This window comes from Ciconia boyciana, chromosome 1 (genome assembly GCF_034638445.1).
Source record: "Ciconia boyciana chromosome 1, ASM3463844v1, whole genome shotgun sequence".
Classification (NCBI taxonomy): domain Eukaryota; kingdom Metazoa; phylum Chordata; class Aves; order Ciconiiformes; family Ciconiidae; genus Ciconia; species Ciconia boyciana.
Genome location: NC_132934.1, coordinates 1,714,707 through 1,736,214, shown reverse-complemented (window position 1 = coordinate 1,736,214; position 21,508 = coordinate 1,714,707). Strand labels below are relative to the sequence as shown.

General features: G+C 46.1%; 1 protein-coding gene across 1 annotated transcript in view; it reads right to left on the bottom strand.

The window, feature by feature from the left end:
- The window catches only part of AHCYL2 (adenosylhomocysteinase like 2), a 106,281-nt gene that overhangs the window by 16,954 nt on the left and 67,819 nt on the right, over window positions 1–21,508 (bottom strand). Inside the window, exons 2-6 of the mRNA XM_072856687.1 lie at window positions 15,549–15,657; window positions 6,187–6,330; window positions 5,388–5,488; window positions 4,943–5,045; window positions 3,926–4,020 (exon numbers count right to left, since the gene is read on the bottom strand). Coding sequence (XP_072712788.1) covers window positions 3,926–4,020; window positions 4,943–5,045; window positions 5,388–5,488; window positions 6,187–6,330; window positions 15,549–15,657 — 552 coding nt within the window. The remainder of the gene's footprint in view (window positions 1–3,925; window positions 4,021–4,942; window positions 5,046–5,387; window positions 5,489–6,186; window positions 6,331–15,548; window positions 15,658–21,508) is intronic.

Genomic DNA, 21,508 nt, shown 5'->3' with positions numbered 1-21,508 from the left:
TGTGCATTTCCCCAAGTTCTCCTGCCACCCTGGTGGCCTCAGGTGGCCCAAGCAGTGCTCAAGCAAGGTGGGAAGTGTGACAACCCCCATTAGACTCAGACTCAAGAAAAAACAGGGAGCAGATTTCACTGAGTGGCAGGCGAAGTGCCAAGGACCTGTGCTGGCTGGGCTGGCTGACAGCACATTGCCCCATGTTATTATTATCATCTTCCTCCTCCTCTTTGCATGTTCCCTACACCAACATCAAAGACTTCCAACTGCATCATCATCATCCTCTTTGCATGTTCCCCACACCAACGTCAAAGACTTCTGACTGAATCATCATCATCCTCCTCCTTGCATGTTCCCTATCATGATCATCATCCTCTTTGCATATTCCCTACACCAATGTCAAAGATTGACTGCATCATCATCATAATCATCATCATCATCCTCTTTGCATATTCCCTACACCAACGTCAGACTTCTGACTGCATCTGCATCATCATCATGATCATCATCATTATCATTCTCCTCCTCCTCCTCTTTGCATATTCCCTACACCAACATCAAAGACTTCTGACTGCATCATCACCATCATCATCATCATCATTCTCCTCCTCCTCCTCTTTGCATGTTCCCTACACCAACGTTCAAGACTTCTGACTGCCAAGCCAGCCCTTACTAACCTACTGGTGTGGCGTGCAGGCGTCCTAAAATGCAAGTGTCAAATCTGGGCAGCAGCATCTCTGCCCGTTGGCTGGCGGTGGAGCCCGGCAGGGACCCTCTGCTGCACGCATCTGCAGCTCTCCCACCAGCATCTGCAGCCACCCAGGAAAAATTAACACTCCCACCACGCTCCTGCGGCAGAAGCCTCATTGCGGGTGCAAAGACGACACTCCTGAGCTTCGTCACGACACGACGTGGTGGCTGCATGGAGCCACCACTCTGACATCCGTGGGCAAAGAGCTGCTTGGAAATGCTGCGTCCTGTCACAACCTTTTTCCCTCTAAATTGCAGGGTTTTCCACTGAAGACGAATGCCGTGGGTAGCAGCTGCTCCTGCGCGGATGTCTGGAAAGCACACGGTGTCCTGCCAGAGCAGAGCACGCATCGTCCACGCAGACCCAACTCTCTTGAGTCTCCAGGGAACCCCCAGATCCACCTCCCATCCACAGGCTGGGAAGCAGAGGCAGGTAAGGGTTAAGTGAGATGAGAAGCTCTCCTGGGCCAGCCAAGGTAGGAATTCAGCAGCCTGGCTCCCAGGACGTCTTCATTTCATTAATCCCCATTTAATAGGGCACATAATCCTCTTTCTAAGAGAGAATTCTGGGGGTTGGCAGTTTCCTCTTTCCTAGGAGGGCAGGAGTCGAAAAAAAACCCCAACAAATCAGTGGAGGAACTGGTTTTTGATGGAAGGTCACCTTTGTGTAGCAGCCCCAAACGGCCAACAGCAAAGCCCGTGGTACGTGCCCCATATTCCTGCAGTTTTCTCAGCTTTACACAGGTTATTTGCCTTCATTCCAATTCTTCCCAGGCAGATTTCTGTTTCTGGGGAAAAAAGCCTTTATTTGACATGCAAAGAATTTTTCGTACAGAAAATCAGCTGTTATAGATGTGAGCCTCGCTCTGCCTCTCGGTGCTGCTGCCTGACGCCCACCGAGAGGCACGATCTGCAAACCAACGCTCCCGGCTGCGGTTCATCAACCTCCCTCTTGATTTTGGCACTTCCGTCTCGGAGCAGAGCATGCTGAAGTGGTCACGACTGTAAAAAAACATCTTCCTATCACCCTGTGCCTGCAGGGACATTTCTCTCTTTGGACATGGGACTGTCCTCTGACCCAAGCACCAGGAGATACCTACTCCTGCTCCTCCGCAGCAGTACTCACCCTGAATTTTTACAATTTTTGACTGATTTGGTGCATCTGTTTCCAGTTGGTAGGTGTTTCTCTCCCAGTGCTTTTCTCTCCAAGTAACCAGTTTCACATTGCTGTTGCACAGAAGGGCTGTGACTTCTCACTCCCTCAGTCCTCCCATTTCATGTTTTCTCCAGCAGAAAATCTCTGGCTCTTCCATGAAAGAAACTGGTGTCTCAGGGTGCCATTTTACCACCTCTTTAAACCCATCTAAGATCCCGCTGCCACCGAATGTCTCACCCTGTCCCCCTTCCAACTCTGTTGGGGCAACAGCCGATACCATGGTGCTGATCTCGCCAAGAACAAGCTGGTTAAAATTAGCTAGGATCAGCTCAACAACATGACTGAAAATAACAGACTACAGAAAATGACTGGTGAAAACACAAGGAGATGGCAGGAAGGCATGGACGGAGGCGGCATCAACATGCCCCGGCGGCAGCGTGGTCCTAGATCACTTTATGCTGCAAAGGAAACCAAACCCTCAGCCCTGGAAATTCAGTATTTTTCAGAAAAAACCCTTGGAGCCATTCCTGTCCAGGCAGAGCATCCCTCTAAAGGTCTGCTATTCCCATCAGAAAACCCAATCGGGATATTCTCAATCTCAACAGAATAAAAAATATATATGATGCATGCTCTGAAAAGTTGCGATCAGGACATGGAGCAGAGTAGATCCATCTCGCTTCAGCCCCGGGACTGGAAAGGCTAATTTTGTCTTGCTTCTTCGGCCAAGTTTGCCAGCTCCTCTCTTCTGAAATAATCATATGAAGAAGATCCTTTCCACACCTGTTCTTCACTCAGTGTCCAGCATCCTATTTCTTGTCTCTAAAAACGTGGACCTCCAAAATCAGGCGTGCAAATCTTTGGGAACTGCTAGATCCAAGGCATTTGGTGCTGCCCAGCAATTATTTCTGTGCTCCAGAAGCAGGTCTGAAAATACACTGATGGCTGGAGACAAGTTGCAGAATGAAGAGGTCTGAAGAGATCCTGGGAAAGCATAATATATATATTCTGGTACGTTGACTTCTTCAATTACTGACATTTTCAATGGGAAATTATTCCTCAAAAAGAAGAAAAAAGCTGCTATCATGTCTAGACTCACAGCTCGGGGGTGGATTTTTTGACATTCACAATTCTTTTTAAAGGTGACAGCGAGGAAGTGAGCAGGTGTAGACTGGAAGGGACTAAAAAACCACCTCAAACAAGCTGATATTGGCAAATAAACAATGCAGATACATGCCTACCTGCCACCTTTGATTACTTTTTGTCTAATTAGGATCATAAGCTCCAGGGCTCAAAATCTGTCGGGAAGCATGATGAAAACAGTACATTTGACAGCTGTAAATTATTCTGTTCACCTAGTTCAGGGTTCTCTGTTTTCCCTAGAAACAAGGGCAGAATAAACCAGCGAAGTACAGAGTTGGGCTACCTGAGGTTTTGTGTTCGTACAGTAAGAGCAGGCTTAAAGTGCAGAAATCACCTAAAAATCTGATTTTTTTTCTGAAACAGAGGCCTTGCCTAGATAAGAAAAATCACATCAACCAAAGCTGTGAATTTAATTGAATATGGTAAAATGGACACAACCCCTTTTCAGAACATACTGATTTTGAGTCATTTTTTTTACTGGCTAGATTAAATCAGTTTGGTTTAAACTGTAGCAAACTACTCTGGAAGCAAACTAAGCACCCTATAAACTCTGCACTAACGCAGCCATGCTTATTTAGAAAATTGTTAAACAAAACTTTGCTCAGTAGGCATGACCTACCTCTGCGGATAGCCACGCAGAAGTCAGTTAACGCACCTTCTCCCTGACTTTACATCTGCGAGACTGAAATAAGTTAACTTCCCGCATTGCGTACTTCATTGTCAAGCACTCTGAAGGTAAGTGCTGTGTTAGCACCAAGCCTTAACTGCTAAGGTAGGTCGAAATTCAGAAGGAAAACACAGACCAGCACTAAACCCTCTTCCTTCTCTCTAGATGAGAGCTATCCATGCTTCAACACACGCCGAGCATTTTAGTTGGCCCCGTCTCACCATGTTAGGCTGCCATCCTTCGACGTTGACGCAGCGATCGATGCACCACCAGAAGTCGTCTTCGGATTCTCCCTTCCAGGCGAAGACGGGGAACCCTGGCACAGAGAGGGAGACGGGTGCTAACACAGCCTTAGCAAATCCCTTGGGGATCGGCTCTCCCTACGTCCGCGCGTGACGAACCAAGCTCCCGACACCACTGCAGTCTTGCTTGCAGTCTGATTTTTCAACATCTACCTTCTAGAAGAAGCTTCAGAGATATACATTGAAGATACACACTGAAGGCAGCAGACAGGAGTCGGCTTTAACCTTCCTAATTCTTCCTCTCCCCCAAGAAGAAGTTCTAGCCACCAGACGAGAGGGCAACACGCTCTCAACGATAATATTTATTTGCAAAATCAAGCTTTTGCTGCGAGTTAGATGTCCTACCTTCCTGTTAGACACGTTAGCCACAAATTTACTTGAATGTATCCTGAATTATTATTCAGCTTCCGTGAGCAAGACCAGGTAACAGGCAAGCTGGTGGGTTTGGCTTCTTCTGGGTCTCCCAGCTCTCACGGTAAAATCCCTGGCCTTACCCAGGTAAAACAGGATTTGAATTAAGGCATCTCCCAGGTGAGCAGCAAGATGGACAGCTTCTGCTTTGTGAATTATGTCCCCCCCAAATCCTCTCTTTCACCCCTTTTAGCCAAAGTTATGACTCAAATTTACAGAACTGAAATAAAATTCAGCTTAGTTTCTTTTAGCAAAATAGCTTTCAGGTTCTCATAGCCCCGATGCCTAATAATGTGCATCATCATCAGTTGTACTACATACTTTTATGCTCCAGAGAAAAATAATTCTAAGATTTTCAGACCAATGGAAAGGATTGATCTTGTGCTGTTTACCTCCTATAGGTTTATTCTAAATTGAAGAGAATGAAGGAAAAAAACTGTAAGAGATGGTGAATGAGCTAAATATGATGGGACAGGAAGAAATCTTTTTAAAACCAGAAAGAACAAAAAGCGTTAAGTGTCCTACCGCTCTCGGCAAGGGCAGCAGCCACTTCATTAAGAGTAGAGTAGATGTTGCACGCAGCCCATCGGCACTGTGCACCCAGTGCACCAAGAGTCTCCATTAGGACCTGGATTTAAACCAAAAAAAAAAAAAAGAGAGAGCAATGCAAAAAGCAATGTACAACTGGGATTTTTACTTGCTATTTATGGGAAAGGTTCTGGGGGGTATCTGAAGTTGGTTTTAAGCAGCATCAGGGTTGTTAAGAGAGTTGCACAGAAAACAATTTTGCAATTACTTTTTTTTTTTTTTACAATTCAAAGTGAATGAAGTAAATAAGAACTTCAAAGTATATTATATATGCAGCTTACATATGTGTGTGGGTACATATATATATATTAACCCCTCGGGGTTTATTTTAGAGGTTAAGCAGTGAAAAATCCCTGTCTGGAGTTTATTGATGGGGTCTTACAGCTGTCTGCGCTGTAATGTGTGTGCAGCCCACGATCTTGGCCCCAGCCAGTGGCTTCTCTCCCTGAGCTCTCTTCCTCAAAGCCATCAGCGCAGGCATTTCTGGAAGGCAAAATAAAAAGGACGTCCATTAATACAATGGAAAGGGGGATGAGCACAGAAGAAACTGCCAGCATCACTTCTCGCCCTGCTATCTGGTACCCCTATGAATTTGTACAGCTGTGGCAGCTTCGGAAAAAGCAAAACCCTTGCGAGCAGGGAGCAAATAAGTCATGGCACAGCTGAAAAGGACCCAATAACCCTCTGAGGTCTCTTCCTACTATTTAGGATGTAGCATCATCGCATTTTCAAACTTCTACCTGCGAACGCCCAAGTGAGGCTGGAGGAGAATCTGCTTCAGACCGAGGAGGACTTTGGGGCTCGCTGCTCTGATCAGCCTCTCCAATATCCCTCCAACTACCTAAACACTGCATTGCCTTTGCTATGGATTTTTGGAGACAATCATGCTAAAACAAAGTTGTCTGATTTATTTGCTGGATTTAATCTTTTCTACTGATTTTAACAAAATGCATTTGACTATAGAGTAGTCCTTCACTAGTTGGTTGGTTGGAGCTACACAGCATAACCCTGTAACTCCTTTCCATCCCACAAAGTCCCATAGAAGTTTTCCCATCTCTAACAGGAATGGTGTCAAGAAATCACCAATATACTGGACCTCGCAAGAAGAAGATCTGGGGGGAGGAAGAACCCCACAAGACAGCCTAGGACAACGTGGAGCTTGAGGAACGCGCCCCATTTACCTTGTTCAGCAATTTCAATCTCTCGGCGCCCAAATTCTGCCTGCTTTATGTTTTTCACACAGAAATCACTGCTGCCTTTGGAGTTCTTCTGCTGCTTGTCTCGGGGGGAGGTCTCATCATCAGAGCTGTCTGTGTAGGAGGCAGCTGGAGGAAGAAAAGGAGGTCAGAGACAGAACAAAATATTCCCTAAAGCCAAACTACCTGCAGTGGCAGGGCGCAGATGATCTGCTGAATGCATCCATAGATGTGCTTCTCCATGTGCGTGTGCCATCTCCCTCCGTCCTTAGCTGGGATCTCCTCTTCTCCTCACAATGACCATCTCCCCACAGTCAGCTTTTACCTGCAATGACCTCCTCACTCTCATCTACTTCTACTGCAACACCACACCGGAGGGAATTAACTCGGGCACTGCCCGTGTCCCCCACGGGCTCATCTCCTCATGCTTTGCAGCTCCTCTGTGGCCTTCTCTCATCTCTCTTCCCAAATGTTAAGCCTTTACAGCTCTAAAATAGCCAACAAAAATGTCTATTAATGTTTTCAGTACTTCCAAAACATTAAGAGTTGTAATTTAAGACAGGATAGATACAAGACCCTATTTCATTTTAAACAACGGCATGGCAGAGCCTGCTAGTTAATTATTATCCAGTTATGGTGGTAGTCCCAGCCCTTGGATTTGCTCAATTTCAGCGTTCCTCAACAAAGGCAATGGCCACAAGTTGCTGCTTGGGAGGCTCACGTGGGATGGTAGGAAGAAACTTCTTCATCAGGAGGATAACACAACATTGGCACAGGTTGCCCAGAGAGGTGGTGGATCTCCATCCTTGGAGGACTTCAGGAACTGGTTAGAGAGAGTCATGGCTCACCTGATCCTGTGCTGGCAATGTCCTGCTCTGAGTGGGCAGTGGGGCGAGATGACCTTGATGGTTCCTTCTAACCAACATCTCTGTACATCTACAGACAACTCAATCCAGCCCTTGTATTTTCCCCTTCTTTTCTATTATAAATAGCAAACACTTGGAGATGTATTTAATATTTTGCCTTTCTGGATCTTCTTTAACCCTTCCTCCCTCTTGTGGGGAAGGGGAAGGGGAAGGGGAAGGGGAAGGGGAAGGGGAAGGGGAAGGGGAAGGGGAAGGGGAAGGGGAAGGGGAAGAGGAGAGGAGAGGAGAGGAGAGGAGAGGAGAGGAGAGGAGAGGAGAGGAGAGGAGAGAAGAGAAGAGAAGAGAAGAGAAGAGAAGAGAAGAGAAGAGAAGAGAAGAGAAGAGAAGAGAAGAGAAGAGAAGGTACCACTTCTCTCCGAAGTAAGGAGCCTATAGGGGATAGCAAACATACCGTCTCTCTTACAGAATCAGATTATGCGTCTTGTTTAAGACGATATATGGGTACTGGGCGTGGACGTGCATGTGAACACAGAATTAATTACAGTTGCTGTTCATAACTGTCTTCCTGTTCTATCAATGTCCTCCAAACTTTTGGTTAGGCAGCTAGTCTATGGAAGACACATGGAGATTTACTGAAGAGCCCTTCATGGAGTTAGAAATCCCCCTTCCCATTTATTTTGATTACTAAAATCACATGTAGAGTCCATTTTCAATTTGAGCTGTGATGAATTAGCCACCACTTCTGCTTCCAGTTTATCGGGATCAGCTGAAGAGGCTATTTGTGCTGTGTTTTCCTCTGGAATATGCCCCCATGTGGGAGACCAGACCTCTTTCATCTCCTAGGACTGGCATCAGCAGTTAAAGCAAAACATAAGGCTTGGACACAAACTAGAAAACATCACTCCTCTTTCCTTTCCAGAGACAAAGCACCTGGAGTGCAGAGCTCTTGGTCCAGCTGAGCTCCTCACCACCACCATCACCACTACCACCACCTCCTCCTCCTCCTCTCTGGCAGGAGCCACACCTTGGGACCCAACTCAAGAGCCTCATCCACATGGTCATCACCCATTCCTCATGAAATGGCCCTGAAGTTTTACTTCAAGTCTTTATTCTCCAGATCATGTGGTACTTCTAAAATGAACGAGAGACCTGGCATCAAATTACTTGCTAGAGCAGAAGAGGACCACCTTTGTAGAACAGCACTATCCATGACAGCCTCAGTGGAGTTGGCCAATATTATGCTTTGCTAGTGAATGATGTGCATGTGTGAAGGCATCACATATGACGATGAGCTCTCTTTCTTTCACGACACCAGAAAAGAATTGGTTAAATCTTTATCTAGGAAATGTTGCATAGTCAAACTCAACAGCTACTGGCTTTGGGTGATGCGTTGCTGTGTGCGTGAGCTAGCTTCTCTCCCAGGCACAGTCTCCAAGAGGGAATGATCTACACCAAACACCCAAGGGAGTTGTTCTACCCAACAGTTAGTACGGATTCCCAACTTTCTACCCCAATTCTGTGCCAAAGGAATTTGGTAGCACGAAGGGTGAGCGCTTCTTACACAGTGTCATAGGACGAATGGCATGGTTGAACCCATGGTCTTATCCCCACCCACCAGTGCTCCCAAAGAGCTGCAGCTTTCCAGAGGCATCCAGACCTCAAGTGAAGATTGATACCGAGAGCCCCTTCTGAGAACTTGGAGTTAAGGCACGCCACCCCACCCCTCTACCCAGCATTTCAATACCTCTGTTAACATTTTCACACCAGAAAACCCAAACCAAGGAGTTAAACCCTTCCCCCCCGAGCATGGCCATGGGTTTGTCTTTCCTGCAGCACCCAGCAAGCTGATTACTTTCTCTTCTGGCTCGTGTGAAGCACTTGAATGATCCCAAGGAAAAAAAGCTTAGCGCTGCTGCTGTCGGTGTGCCAGGCTCCCCAAGACCCGCTTGGGTCTTAATCCGCTTACGGAGGAGAATTATGCATTGCTGAAATTTCTCTGCAAAGACTCCATCCTCAGCGGGGTGCGAAAGGCAAGTCCGACCCTGCAAACAGCACACTGACGGCAACACACTGACAGCAAACAACACACTGACGGCAAATTTCTGAATTTGTGTTCACAATCCCACAGCAGCTCTTGAAGGACCGGGAGCCTGGCTTAATAACAAAAGAGCACCTTATATAATATCAACCTCTTGTATATCAGAAGGATTAATTAGTTAAAGGAGGATTATTTCCTTGAAGACAGCTAATCTGTGCAGAGGTTTCTTTAAAACCATAGATCTTGGTTCTGGGGGCTGAAAGTAATTTTTTTAAACAAAAAAACCCGCCTAGATGGTAGCCAGATTTTCATATGCAGATGGTTTTTACTGTTACGTACGTGTAATATATAACAGTGCATATTGCACTACGGTAATTAAACTAATATTGTTAGTGTAGTATAACAGCATAGTAATATATAATAGTAAATTTTGCCCTTGCTTTCCTGTAAAATGAATAACAAGTACAGAAAGGAAAGGATTCCTAGCACCTGTAATCTAGAAATATCCAATTAACTGACGGGATAGACAGTCTCCTAAATATCATCTCAAATCACCCCAAAGTTGATTAATGAAAGCTTTATAACTGGGGTTGGCATTCCGTAGAGCCACGTAGCATTTTAATATAAACTGTATTATTTAAAAGAGAATGACATGAACACAGCAGCAGGTCTCGGGCACTGTTATCCAGTAGAAAAATGTTGGGGCGAAAAGGAGACACCTGCAGCCCATGTCCTAACCCAGCAAAGACCATGTCAGAGCCTAAATTCAGCCAAGTTTAGCTTTGCTAATATTTTAGATGAGGATCCACTCACATCTATAGTATTGGCATCGGTATGGACAAAAAAGGGGCAGCCTGCCCCTGCTACAGCCCAACTAAAAAGACAAACCTTGTTTCTTTTCTGCACAACCTTTTGAAAGTTATGAAAGAGCATGAGGATGAAGTCAATCGCCTTTAATTAAAGATATTACTGTTCTAATCTCATTTCAGTGCCTACATAACGTGTATGCGGTGCGTAATACACAACGCTGAGCGCTTTAGTATTCAAAGCGCTGGGCTGATATAAACCAGCTGATCCCCAAAAATCTTTGCTCGAGCAGGTAACAATTATCTGAGTTTTGCAGAAAGGGAAAGAACAGTCACCAAAACTTAAGCGATTTGCCCGGCGCAATGCCAAAACATCCCCTCGACTCCAAAGCTGAGCTGTCAGGTCGGTGCCTTTCCCTGGTTTGCAACAGCAGATGCTGTTAAACACCATGCCGTGTCCTTGGGCATATAAACCACTCCCAAATGGCGCAGAAAACAATTTCCCCATTGAGAAAAATTACTCGTTTTAAATGAAGTGGAACAACTACAGAAAATGGGCCGCTTACGGCAAGGGTAATGAGATAAGAGACTTTTACTTCTAATTTGAAAAGTCAGATCAGCACGGATCATTAGTATTTTCATTCTTCGTACTTTAGAGCAACCAAGTGATAAAGTTTTCGTGTTCAACGGTGCCTCTGTTGGTTTTTCATAGAATGGTTTGGGTTGGAAGGGACCTTTACAGGTAATCTCGTCCAACCCCCCTGCCATGAGCAGGGACATCTTCACCTGGATCAGGCTGCTCAGAGCTCCGGCCAACCTGACCTTGAGTGTTTCCAGGGATGGGGCATCTACCACCTCTCTGGGCAACCTGGGCCAGGGTTTCACCACCCTCATTTTTCCCATTATTGCTTCTAGCAGAGCCCAGTTAGCCACGCATTGCATCTTGGAGTACACTGCTCCACATTACAGCTTCACAGATTGTACCTATTTTGGAGACCAGCTGATGATTTTGATTGAATTTTTCCAGTTTTGATGGGTAAGGAAAAGCAAGAAACCACTGGCTGTTTGCAGAGATGCTGTTTCCACACCCAGGCCTCTCTTGCATCACTAAAATGGCACCAGCACCTCCCCATCATTTTGGGCAGAGATGCTGGGATGACAGCCTTCCCACCAAGCACGTCTCGGGGAAGAGTCACTTGGGTTTCATTCACTTCTTCACTCATGCTCACCACCTCCAAACCTTGGGACCTCCACACACCTCTTGCATGTCCAGAGAAGAGCAATGAAGCTGGTGAAGGGTCTGGAGAGCAAGTCTGATGGGGAGCGGCTGAGGGACCTGGGGTTGTTCAGCCTGGAGAAAAGGAGGCTGAGGGGAGACCTCATCGCTCTCTACAGCTGCCTGAAAGGAGGGTGTAGAGAGGTGGGGGTCGGTCTCTTCTCCCAAGTAACAAGCGATAGGACGAGAGGAAATGGCCTCAAGTTGTGCCACGGAGGTTTAGACTGGATATTAGGAAAAATTTCTTCACCGAAAGGGTTGTCCAGCACTGGAACAGGCTGCCCAGGGACATGGTGGAGTCACCATCCCTGGAGGTATTTAAAAGCTGTGTGGATGTGGCGCTTAGGGACATGGTGTAGTGGTGGACTTGGCAGTGTTAGGTTTACGGTTGGACTCGATGATCCTAAGGGTTTTTTCCAACCTAAACGACTCTATGATTCTTCCCCTCCATTATCAACTCTCTGCTCCTCATGCTTCTTCTTTTCCAGCCTTTTCTCATCCCAGGAGGGCTTAATGGGTTCTTTAGACTGTGCTACTGCTCAGCCCTAAAAGGAGAATGACAAAGATCCATGCTGAGAGGTACCAACAGGATTTATCTACCCATCCTGCAACCGTCCTGAGAACAGAAGTCTTCTGTCTTGACTGTCAGCCTAGCAGCTTTCATTAGGAGGGAAATATAATACTTTCATGAGCTAATTAATTGCAATTGCTGATGCTTTAGCAGGAGATGCTAAGTGCATGGGGCGGAGGAGAATTCCCCAAAGTTGCTCCAAGTTCTTTCAGCTGTGAATGGGGAGCAAACATGATGACATTAGCCAGGCTAGTCAGCCTATTAGTCTTTAAAAATGACAGTCATAAAATATACCCTGCTGATTAGACATCAGATGGAGCTGTAAAACCTCTACAAATGTTATATTAATCACAGGCCTGTATTAGAGAAGTCTAATCGTTAATGCCAGCTTAAAACATGCTACTAAAGATGATAACGTTACAAACATAATCCAGGTGGCTTACAAAGTGCAAACAGAGCCCGGGCTGATGTCTCTCTGGAGAGGACATGGCATGCATTGTTCCTCAAGTTCTCCTAAAAGCCCTTTGCATGGGAACACAGCCACTGCAGGGGTGATGGGTCACCCAGATTGTCCCCAACCTTGGGGGGGCTCCTCCAAGCTTGGCTCTGGAGGTTCCTCCAAGTGTGCAAGAAGCAACCCAAGAGCCAGGAAAGGAGACAAAGAACAGTTGCTCCTTCCACAGGAACGAGGATGAAACCACTGGACTGTGCGTGGCTTTCACTGTTCGTGCGTGCAGGATCAGATCACAACCTCCAGCAGTTGCATCTTCTGGAAATGGGCACCTGCCTTTGCCAGGAGCAGAGAGGACCTGATAACCACGACTTTTCCACCAGTTACCTTTGCTCTTCTAAACCTGGGTTGTTGAAAAACGCAAAAAAACTTGTAGGTCCTCATCTAGTCTGTTTTCCATGTAGCGCACAGGCAATGATCTCTGTTATGGGCAATGCACTACTGCCACAAAGCCACTTCATATAGATCTGCTCACGTTCATCACACACAGGAGGTTTCATCCTGTTTGCTCCCAAGACATACCATGACAGGACGGGCACAAGAACAGGGACGTTCCCTACAGCTTCAACAGTCAAGACTACTAGGACTTCAGACAGGCATCAACTTCAGTCGTAGTTGTCAGCTACGTCCACCCTGGGAAATAAAACAGGCGAGGGACTGGTCTCCAGTGCTGGGGCTGGCCGGGTCGGCAGAGTTCGGCTCACATCCATCCATGCACACAACTGGACGGCGTGGACAGCCCTGTGCGAGCCCTTGGGCTCTGTCCGGCTTCCTTCAACAGCAGACGCCCAGCTGGAAGCTGCAGGTGGGGTATGGCCAAAAACACCCTCATACAAGCAGATGTGGGTGGACTACCCTGAGATTTGATTTTCAGCCACAGGCTTTAAGCGTGCAGAATGGGACTTATGCATGGCCAGCAAACTCTGCAACCAAAAACCAACTGTAGCTCACAGCACGTCATCCACCCCAAAACTGAATTATTTCTTGTTATACACAAGATACCTAGATGAGAGGGTCAGGGTAGGATGCACCTTTGAGCTCTCGTGGTCTCTGATGCTCCAAACTACCAGATATCTACCCGGATTCTCCCCAGATATGCTGTGATCTGCCAAGTATCCAAAAAAATGCATTCATGTCATGGACAGGGACTAAGTCAAGGACTGTGGTGTAGCCTCACCGTGAATGTTCCTTATTCCCCACGGTTCTGGCGGAAAGCCAGACCTCTGCAAGGTCTGCAGCCAGGCCTTGGCCACCAACCTGAATACCCATCTGAGAGCTCTTGATGGTACTCCACCGTGAGTTTTGGTACCCGTCACCAGAAGGGCCTGATCATTTGCCTTCACAGTCATGAGGAACAGAGGAATAATACCTCCTCCAGTTTCAAGTCGCTTACGTCTCCATTCTTCGTAGCCTTGCGTTGGAAGCTGATTTCTTCTGCATCTTCTTCAAGGGGCCAGGACCAGGAGGGGATCAGATGCATTAAGACTCCTTGAGGGATGGGGAACTGGATCCAAATTCCTTTCTGTGACGGTCTCAGCTAGGATGGTAGCTGTAACATTTCAGGTAGCAAGCAGTATTCCCTTCAAAGTGCCAAGGATCCCAGATGGACCTATCCTGAACAATTTGAGAGCATCCTGATGACCTCTCCCTATTCCTGGAAAGCCGCTATCCTCATAACCAACTCCTGAAGTGACACAAGCTCTCCAGCACGGTAATGGTACTTAATGACTTACTCAGAGACAAAGAGGACACTGGAAGGTGAGGTATGATACCGGTCCCACATGGGTGTTACTGGACTAGGGAAAATTTAGCTGATGGTGCCACTTGGGAGCATAATGTTTTAACGAACGGGCTGGTGACATTCCTACGTGCTGGGAAGTGCGGTGGCACTGAGTTTCCTCAGCATTCTGTGGTCACAGCAACTTATTTGCTGAATAAATCGATGCTAGAGACTGTTTGCGAAGTGCAGGGCAGCTTCACCTTCTTCAGTCAAAGCTAAGGCAAGTTTTAGCAGTCGTTCCCTCAAAGCTGCACTCTTTCCTGTAAGGAAAAATGACAATTTCCACCAGAAGACTTGTTTTCAGTGTTCAGGACTTTCTTGTGCTGCTTTTTTGCATCAGCTTGAAATGTTAAATGTTTGATTGCTAAATGTTTGATTGCTAAATGTTGAATGTTTGATGAACTGGGCGCTCAATGAAATTAGCCTGGTTTTCATGGGGATCTACCTTTGATTGGGTTTTATGACATCTTCATGGACTGCTCCAGAAATTAAGTTTCAGTTGTCTACACTGAAAATGATGCATATTCAAAGAAAACAAAACAATTCGAGCATCTGCGCAGGACAAAACAAAACTTTGCTGTGCCATGTTCTCAAAGGAATGAGCCTGCTGCCGGGGGACCAGAGTCTGAAGGTTTCTGGATAGTGCTGCACAACCACCAAATATTAGTCCACACAAATCAAGTTTCCAGAACCAATCTTCATAAATATACCTGGGACTTCAGAAGAGCCCTGAAATTTAAAACAAAATTAAAAAAAAACCAACCTCCCTCCCCAGTGGGTTCCTATAAGTACAGCTAGCAAGACCAAACAGCAAGTCCACCGCTCGCTAAAAGTTTAATTTCACAGATTCCAGCTGGAAAAACACAGAAGACGCATGTGGCCTTCAAAGGTCACCATTGCTCTTCCAAAGACTCCAATTTCACGTGCAATGGGTGAGTCCAAACCTACAATGGGATCCACATGGATTTATTCAAGAACAGGAAGGTAAGACGGCATGCAAGCATGGGTGCAACAGAAATACTGTTTTGCTGAGCCTGGAAGGAAAAGAAAGGGAAAGAGAGGAGGAAAGCCAGCAGCAACCACACACGAGGGTTATAAGGAGGGATTAGAAGTGTTAAGAGCAGCAGAGTAACTTAATTTTCCATCCAACTATACACAAAGATGAAGAAAAAAAGGCAGCAACCCTCTTCCTATGCCTTCCCTCCGACACTACCGACTACACAGCAGATCTGGGAGATCCCTGAGCTGCTGCAAAATGCAGGGCAAACCCTGCGGTCTGCAGAGATGCTGTAAGAGGATGCAGCTGATCACAGAATCATAGAATATTTCGGGTTGGAAGGGACCCATAAGGATCATCGAGTCCAACTCCCTGCTCCTCGCAGGAGCATAACTGTACGTAACTTTCTGTAACTCGAAAAGATTTCAGTTTGCTTTTAAATAATCTTAAACTTTCAATTATGACAATAAATAGGAACAACCAATGCAGTGATGGCACACACCTGAGCTGTAGCTATCTGTCGAGGACTGCGAGATGGAGCGGGAAAGCGAACGGCGGCCGATCTTCGTCGGGCGCTTGTTGAATTCTTGTTTTTGGTCAGCAAACTGGATCTGTTAAAAGACATTAATAGTTAAGTCAGATGTAAAAACCCAACAGTCTGATACAGAAGATTAATCCCAAGAACCCAAAGCCTTGAGCAGACACTGACACCATCTCAGTTACGGGCCGAATCGCAATTCCTATTATTTAACTGGGGACAGGGTACGCTAAATTGCCTACTTCGTTTAATTTCAGGCCCTCCACCAGACACAGCATCAACACACTTGTCTTTCAAATACCTTGAAGCTCTTCTTTTAACCATACAAATTAGAAAGCTTTGTGTCCCCGTTACACCAAACTTATTTTTCCAAAACACTAACGATAAGGGTTATTTGTTGCAAGAGAAGCCTCATTAGGACCACCCAACATTTGCAGAGCTCATGCGGACACTGACCTATCTCGCAACGTTTATTGCGGTGACCAGTATGAGATGCTCCCTATTTGCTGTACGAAATACAAAAAGCAAAAATAAAAACACTTTAAGTAACAAATACCACTTCCAGCTGCACTTATATTAAGAAACATTTGAGATTGGATAGATCACTCAAGGCTGTTGTAACTGTTGGGAGCATGGACGCCTGGAGAACACAAGTATTTAAGAGTATTGTATTTAAGAGTACACAACTTTATACAACAAATCAAGAAATGAAGGATAAGGCATGTAAATGAAGCGACGTGCAGACTGGCAAAATGTAATTATCTAAGCTGGAGAGAAGGCAATGCCTACAAGAATACCGCAGCAATGGATGTAACACCAATATTTTGTGGATTTTTGCATCTACCTTCTTTTTTAACGGAGCTCATCTCATCGCAAGAAATTGTTGTGGATGACAAATAGCAACTTGCTCAACCCGAGATGAAGAATCAAGCCCATTTCCATTTCAGTCATCACCAAGGAATGAAGATTTCAGACTCCCCAGGAGCATTTGCAAAGCCCCAAGACCAGCAGCGGGTTTGAGAGCAGCCGAGCACAACCAGGCTCAGCCCTGCCCGTGTTACGGCTGCGATAACTACCAAGCCGAGAGAGAAATATTTATTTTAAGTCAGCTAAGCTGATCTGCTCCAAAGCATGCAGAGGACAGAAGAGGTATGTGAAGAAGCGTCACTGTTATCTAGGCATTTTTAAGGGGAAAATGACATTTAACATTGGTATTTACAGAACAGGCTCCTGCCGGTGGCTTCACGCCTTCCCTGGCCAATGCATTGCCTGGAGGAGGAGAACCTCTTTCTCCAAGCTTCGTTTTACTCCTGCCCTTGGTTGAAAAGAACAGCAAGAAGGCCAAATAATCAGTATTTCCTTACTATAAACTACCAAAGCCCAGGTTTTCACATAAACCAAACATCTGCTCTTACAGATGATTATTAGTGATTTTACAGTAGAAACTCAACCCTTCCGTGCCCCGCTGACGTGCACCTCGGGTTGAACTTGTCTTAACGCTTCTCTGCTCACCTGCCTTCAGCTAGTGACCCCAAAGGGCTTCACCAGCATCAGACACATTTCAACAGACGCTAAAACTGCTCAGAGCCCGCCGGCCTTGCCCAAGGGACACGGCGCATCTCAAAACCACACCAGCAGCTCAACATCCCTTCTAATTCTCTCTATATGTGGCTACTGGGCCATATTTAAGCATTCAGGAGAACAGGCTTATTGCTTTAGGAATTATTTTTAACTCCCAGTGCTCATCGCTTTGTAAGCCAATCACCAACGCTCCCACCATGTTCATGATTTGTGCTAAATCTCAGGGAAATTGGAAACATGACTTCCAATTGCAAATTTCCTTGGATTTTGCTATGGGCACAAATGGACTCAATCTGGTGCAACGGAGTTAAATATTTACATCTCCAAAATACTGACAGCCATTAATTGAGTCTATTAACTAACCCCTTGGGGTATTTTGAGAAGTTAGTTTTGTTTAAAGAAGTCACCTAACCATAAAGAATTCGATCCCATTCCGGGAACTCAAATTCAGGCTCAGTGGTTTAAGTAGCAGCACTTGACATTGCATTTGAGACGGGCTGGTGATGCTAGAGAGCTGGTACCCAGCTTTTTGGGCCAGTAAGCGAAGGAAAAAGGTGACGGGGGTCTCAGGTGGCTAATTCAGAGTAACCTGTGAAGCCAAGTCTGAGCTGGCCCAGGGACAGCCAGCCCAAGCTGCTGGGGAGGGGAGAAAGGACCTGGGAGAGGATTTGCAGCAGCACCTGGAAGCTCTTGTTTTTCTGCTAATCTTAAACCAAACAACAGAACGACAGCGGATCAGGAAACACACAGGGGAGGGGGGGAAAAAAAATCATGTCAAACTCATATTACAGTCAAGGGTTGCGTTGTGGATTAACACCTCTGATCCTGGTGGGACGGTTTGCACATACACCATTTTTTTTATTCCTTTTCTAAGAAGTTGTTGGCCTGAAATAACATTTTTTTTTTTTTTTTTCATTTAAAACAAATCCCTCGACAGCTGAGCGACTTCATCAAAGCATCAGGTTATTCGTGCGAAACGATGCACTCGGCAAAGTGAGATACGCTGGAAGTCTAACAAAGGGTGAATAATTCGTATTATAGTTAACATTTTCCTTTTCCACATCATCTCTTCAAGGCCATTCAATGCAACTATTTCAAGCGACACAGTAACACTGATAACGGCATTCAGAGCTCTTGAAGTACCTCCACGTGCAACATCGATAGGCAAGAACATGCCAAAAAGCAAAATAAGTCATGAACCAAATTAGGCACAACTAGACTTTATAATAAACCCTGCCCTAAACCCCTTCAAGGGTTTAAACCCTTTAAACGCTGCCACAAGCTGGGTTTAGCTTTAGCTGAGCGTGGCACTGGCTGGCAAGAGGTGGAAGGAGGCATCAGAAGAGGAGAACGTCAGGAAGGGGTGTCTGCCAGGTCAAGGCTCAGGTCTGCTTTTAGCTACCACTGACCCTTCGCCAACGTCTTTTGACTTTATCCTTCAAACAAGAGAGCGTGGGCAGGAATGGATGCTGGAATTTGATTTATTTGAGACATCACCTTCATCCAGTGCTAAATTCTGTATCGCCTGGACACATGGAGGGTACAAAGTGCCAGCAGGAATATACCCTTAAGCCAGTTTCCACAACACATCTTCATTTTAGAGATGAGATTTCAACAACGCACACTCCATCCGGCCAGAAGGAGAAAACCAGACCTACCCAGACCAAAACTCTGGTTTAAATCCCTGCCGAACGGCAAAACGTGCCATGTTCCAGCCCAGCTGGAAAGATGTGGGCATTCAAGATGGGGATGAGAACAGTGATTTGGTTCCAGGTTGAACTTGTTCAGCTCAAACCGAAATGCCTCTGGAGGCAACAGCCAACTTTGCACAGGCTGAAGCTCAAAGGAGAGATCGTGAAGCCTTTGAGAGCTGCAGCTGCTTGGATTTAGGAGTCCAACCTGCTCTGCAGCTACACAAACACCGCGGCTTTCAACCTCCAGCAGGAAAAAAACCCAATTCAAGCTGAAAAACCTCACCTCCAGAGGTACAAGGGGTTAATGACTTCTAAATGCAGGTGCGTGCTCATTACATTTCAAATGAGCTAAGTCTCACTTTGACCTGGGGTTTCCACCATGAAGAGCCGCTCTGCGCTACTTCACCAAGGGAAAAAGTCTCGCCGGCCGAGGTTTTTCTGGGCCATCTCCCCACTCGCAAACCCATTGACTACTCCGTCATGGTGCTCCGAAGAACAACCCCAGAGCAACATGTTCAGCTCAACGCTTCATCATTTCAAACCTCCTGCTCCCGAGAGAAAATGAAGAGAAGTCCTCCGGAGACCGGGATTTTCTCTAAGCAGGGGATGCAGTCAGCTCCAGAAATAAGTGATTGGGGGGAACAGCAAGGAAAGGAAGAAAAAAAAAAAGGGGGGGTAGAAAGAAACAAATGTACTTTTAAATAGAAAAATGATATTACGGTACTAAAGACTGCCCTCACCTGGGCTTTAATCCCCGAATCTCCGTTCACGTTGTATTTCTTCTTGTTCGGCATGACGGCATCACCGCCAGCCCCTCCGCACCGTCTCCCGCCGGGACAGGGGCTGCCCCCCCATTTATACCTCCCAGCCCCGCCGATCCCAATCCTGCCCGCTCTGGTTTCAGCTGCGGGGTGGAGGGAGAGGGAGGGAGGGAGGGAGGGAAGGGGAACTGCTCGGATTTTCAGACTCCCTTTTTTTTTTTGGCAGGAAAGGACCCCAAGACTTAATGAGGCGTCCCGCCGAACAAGCCCTACTTCTGTTCTGTGTTGAATTACAGCGTTTGCCTGACCTCTAGACAGTTATCGGCAGTTTCTAACGTGGCCTGGCTTGTGTGTGCATAACAATAGCTTATTTATATAACCAGAACATTTCCCTGCTTGCTATAATTAACTTGCTAATTAGGCTCTTTTTAACTTGGGTTGTCCCCCCCACTTTCTTTTTCCCCAATGTCAGATGATTACGTTAACAGAGCCTCATTAGGAGAAAATTAACTAATGAGCAACTAAAACAACGAAGGCATTTGTTAGATGGCAGAGTGGTTTTTAATTATGCCGGTCCCCGCTTCGTCCCCCACGGCAGCAAGTGCAGAGAGTCCGTCCTTGGAAGGGTCCAGATTACGACACCCATCCCGCTATTCCTGCATCGGACCATTCCTCTTAGAATCATCGAATCACGGAATGGTTTGGGTTGGAAGGGACCTTTACAGGTCATCTAGTCCAACCCCTGCCATGAGCAGGGCCATCTTCACCTGGATCAGGTTGCTCAGAGCCCCGGCCAACCTGACCTTGAGTGTTTCCAGGGATGGGGCATCTACCACCTCTCTGGGCAACCTGTGCCAGGGTTTCACCATTCTCATCGTAAAAATTTCTTCCTTCTATCTAGTCTCTTCCCACCTTGCAGGTACCTACTGCAGCAGGAAAAGGGCTGTGGGTAACCCCAGAGGGATGCTCGTGCCGCAGTAAGGTTTGGAGAGCGCGATGCTGTGCTACCAATGACCGAGGAGATCCGATGCAGGGCAGTTTTTTTTATTTTTATTTAGTGGTTGGAGCTGTTATCCAAATATTTTTGTCCCTGACAATGCACCCAAGACAACTCCTACAGAGAACCTCAACATTTGCTTCTGAAGAAGAGGGAGTTGGGAAGCGATGGGGCATTGCCGATTGACCCCAACACCAATTCTAACTAAATATGAAAAAAAAGCTCCCCCCCAGCTCCGTGTATTATTCTACAGACATACTTCAGAAATAATTTGCCACTGATCTGATATAATATTGCTCCTCAATAGTTGTCCCTGTTGTCCAGTGGATGGTACAGCATGAGGGGGAAAATACTGCCAGGGAAATGTTGCTTGCGAGCGCTCCTCCAAAGCCTTTCTGCAGACAAGCATGAGCCGTGATGGCGTTTTACATCTCCATAGCAAATTTCAAGGAATCCACTAAAAGAGTAAAAATTCCTGGGCTACGTGAAAGCCACGCCTGCTTTGTGAAGGGGAAAAAAACCACAATTCCCAACTTTAATGAATCTGTGGAGCAATTGGAAAATGGAAATAATCCATATTTCCAATATGGAAATATGTCAGGAAATGGGAGACTGGGATTAGCACCATCTGCCTCAACTGACACTAAAGCCAAAGCTGCGTTTTCAAGGTAAGTTTTTAATTTTTAACATTACTGATGATTCTTTTCACGCAAAATCTTAAGGGAGATGCTACTTTAGCTCCGTGTAAGCTAAGAAAAGCCTGGAAAGGGGGGATGAAGCTCACACCACCAAAGCACAAACTGCTTTTTCCAGTAGGTTATCACATCAAGATACTTAAATCAAATAGCTTTTCCGAGGGGGGAAGCCTTTTTTTTCAGTAAAGACTGAGTC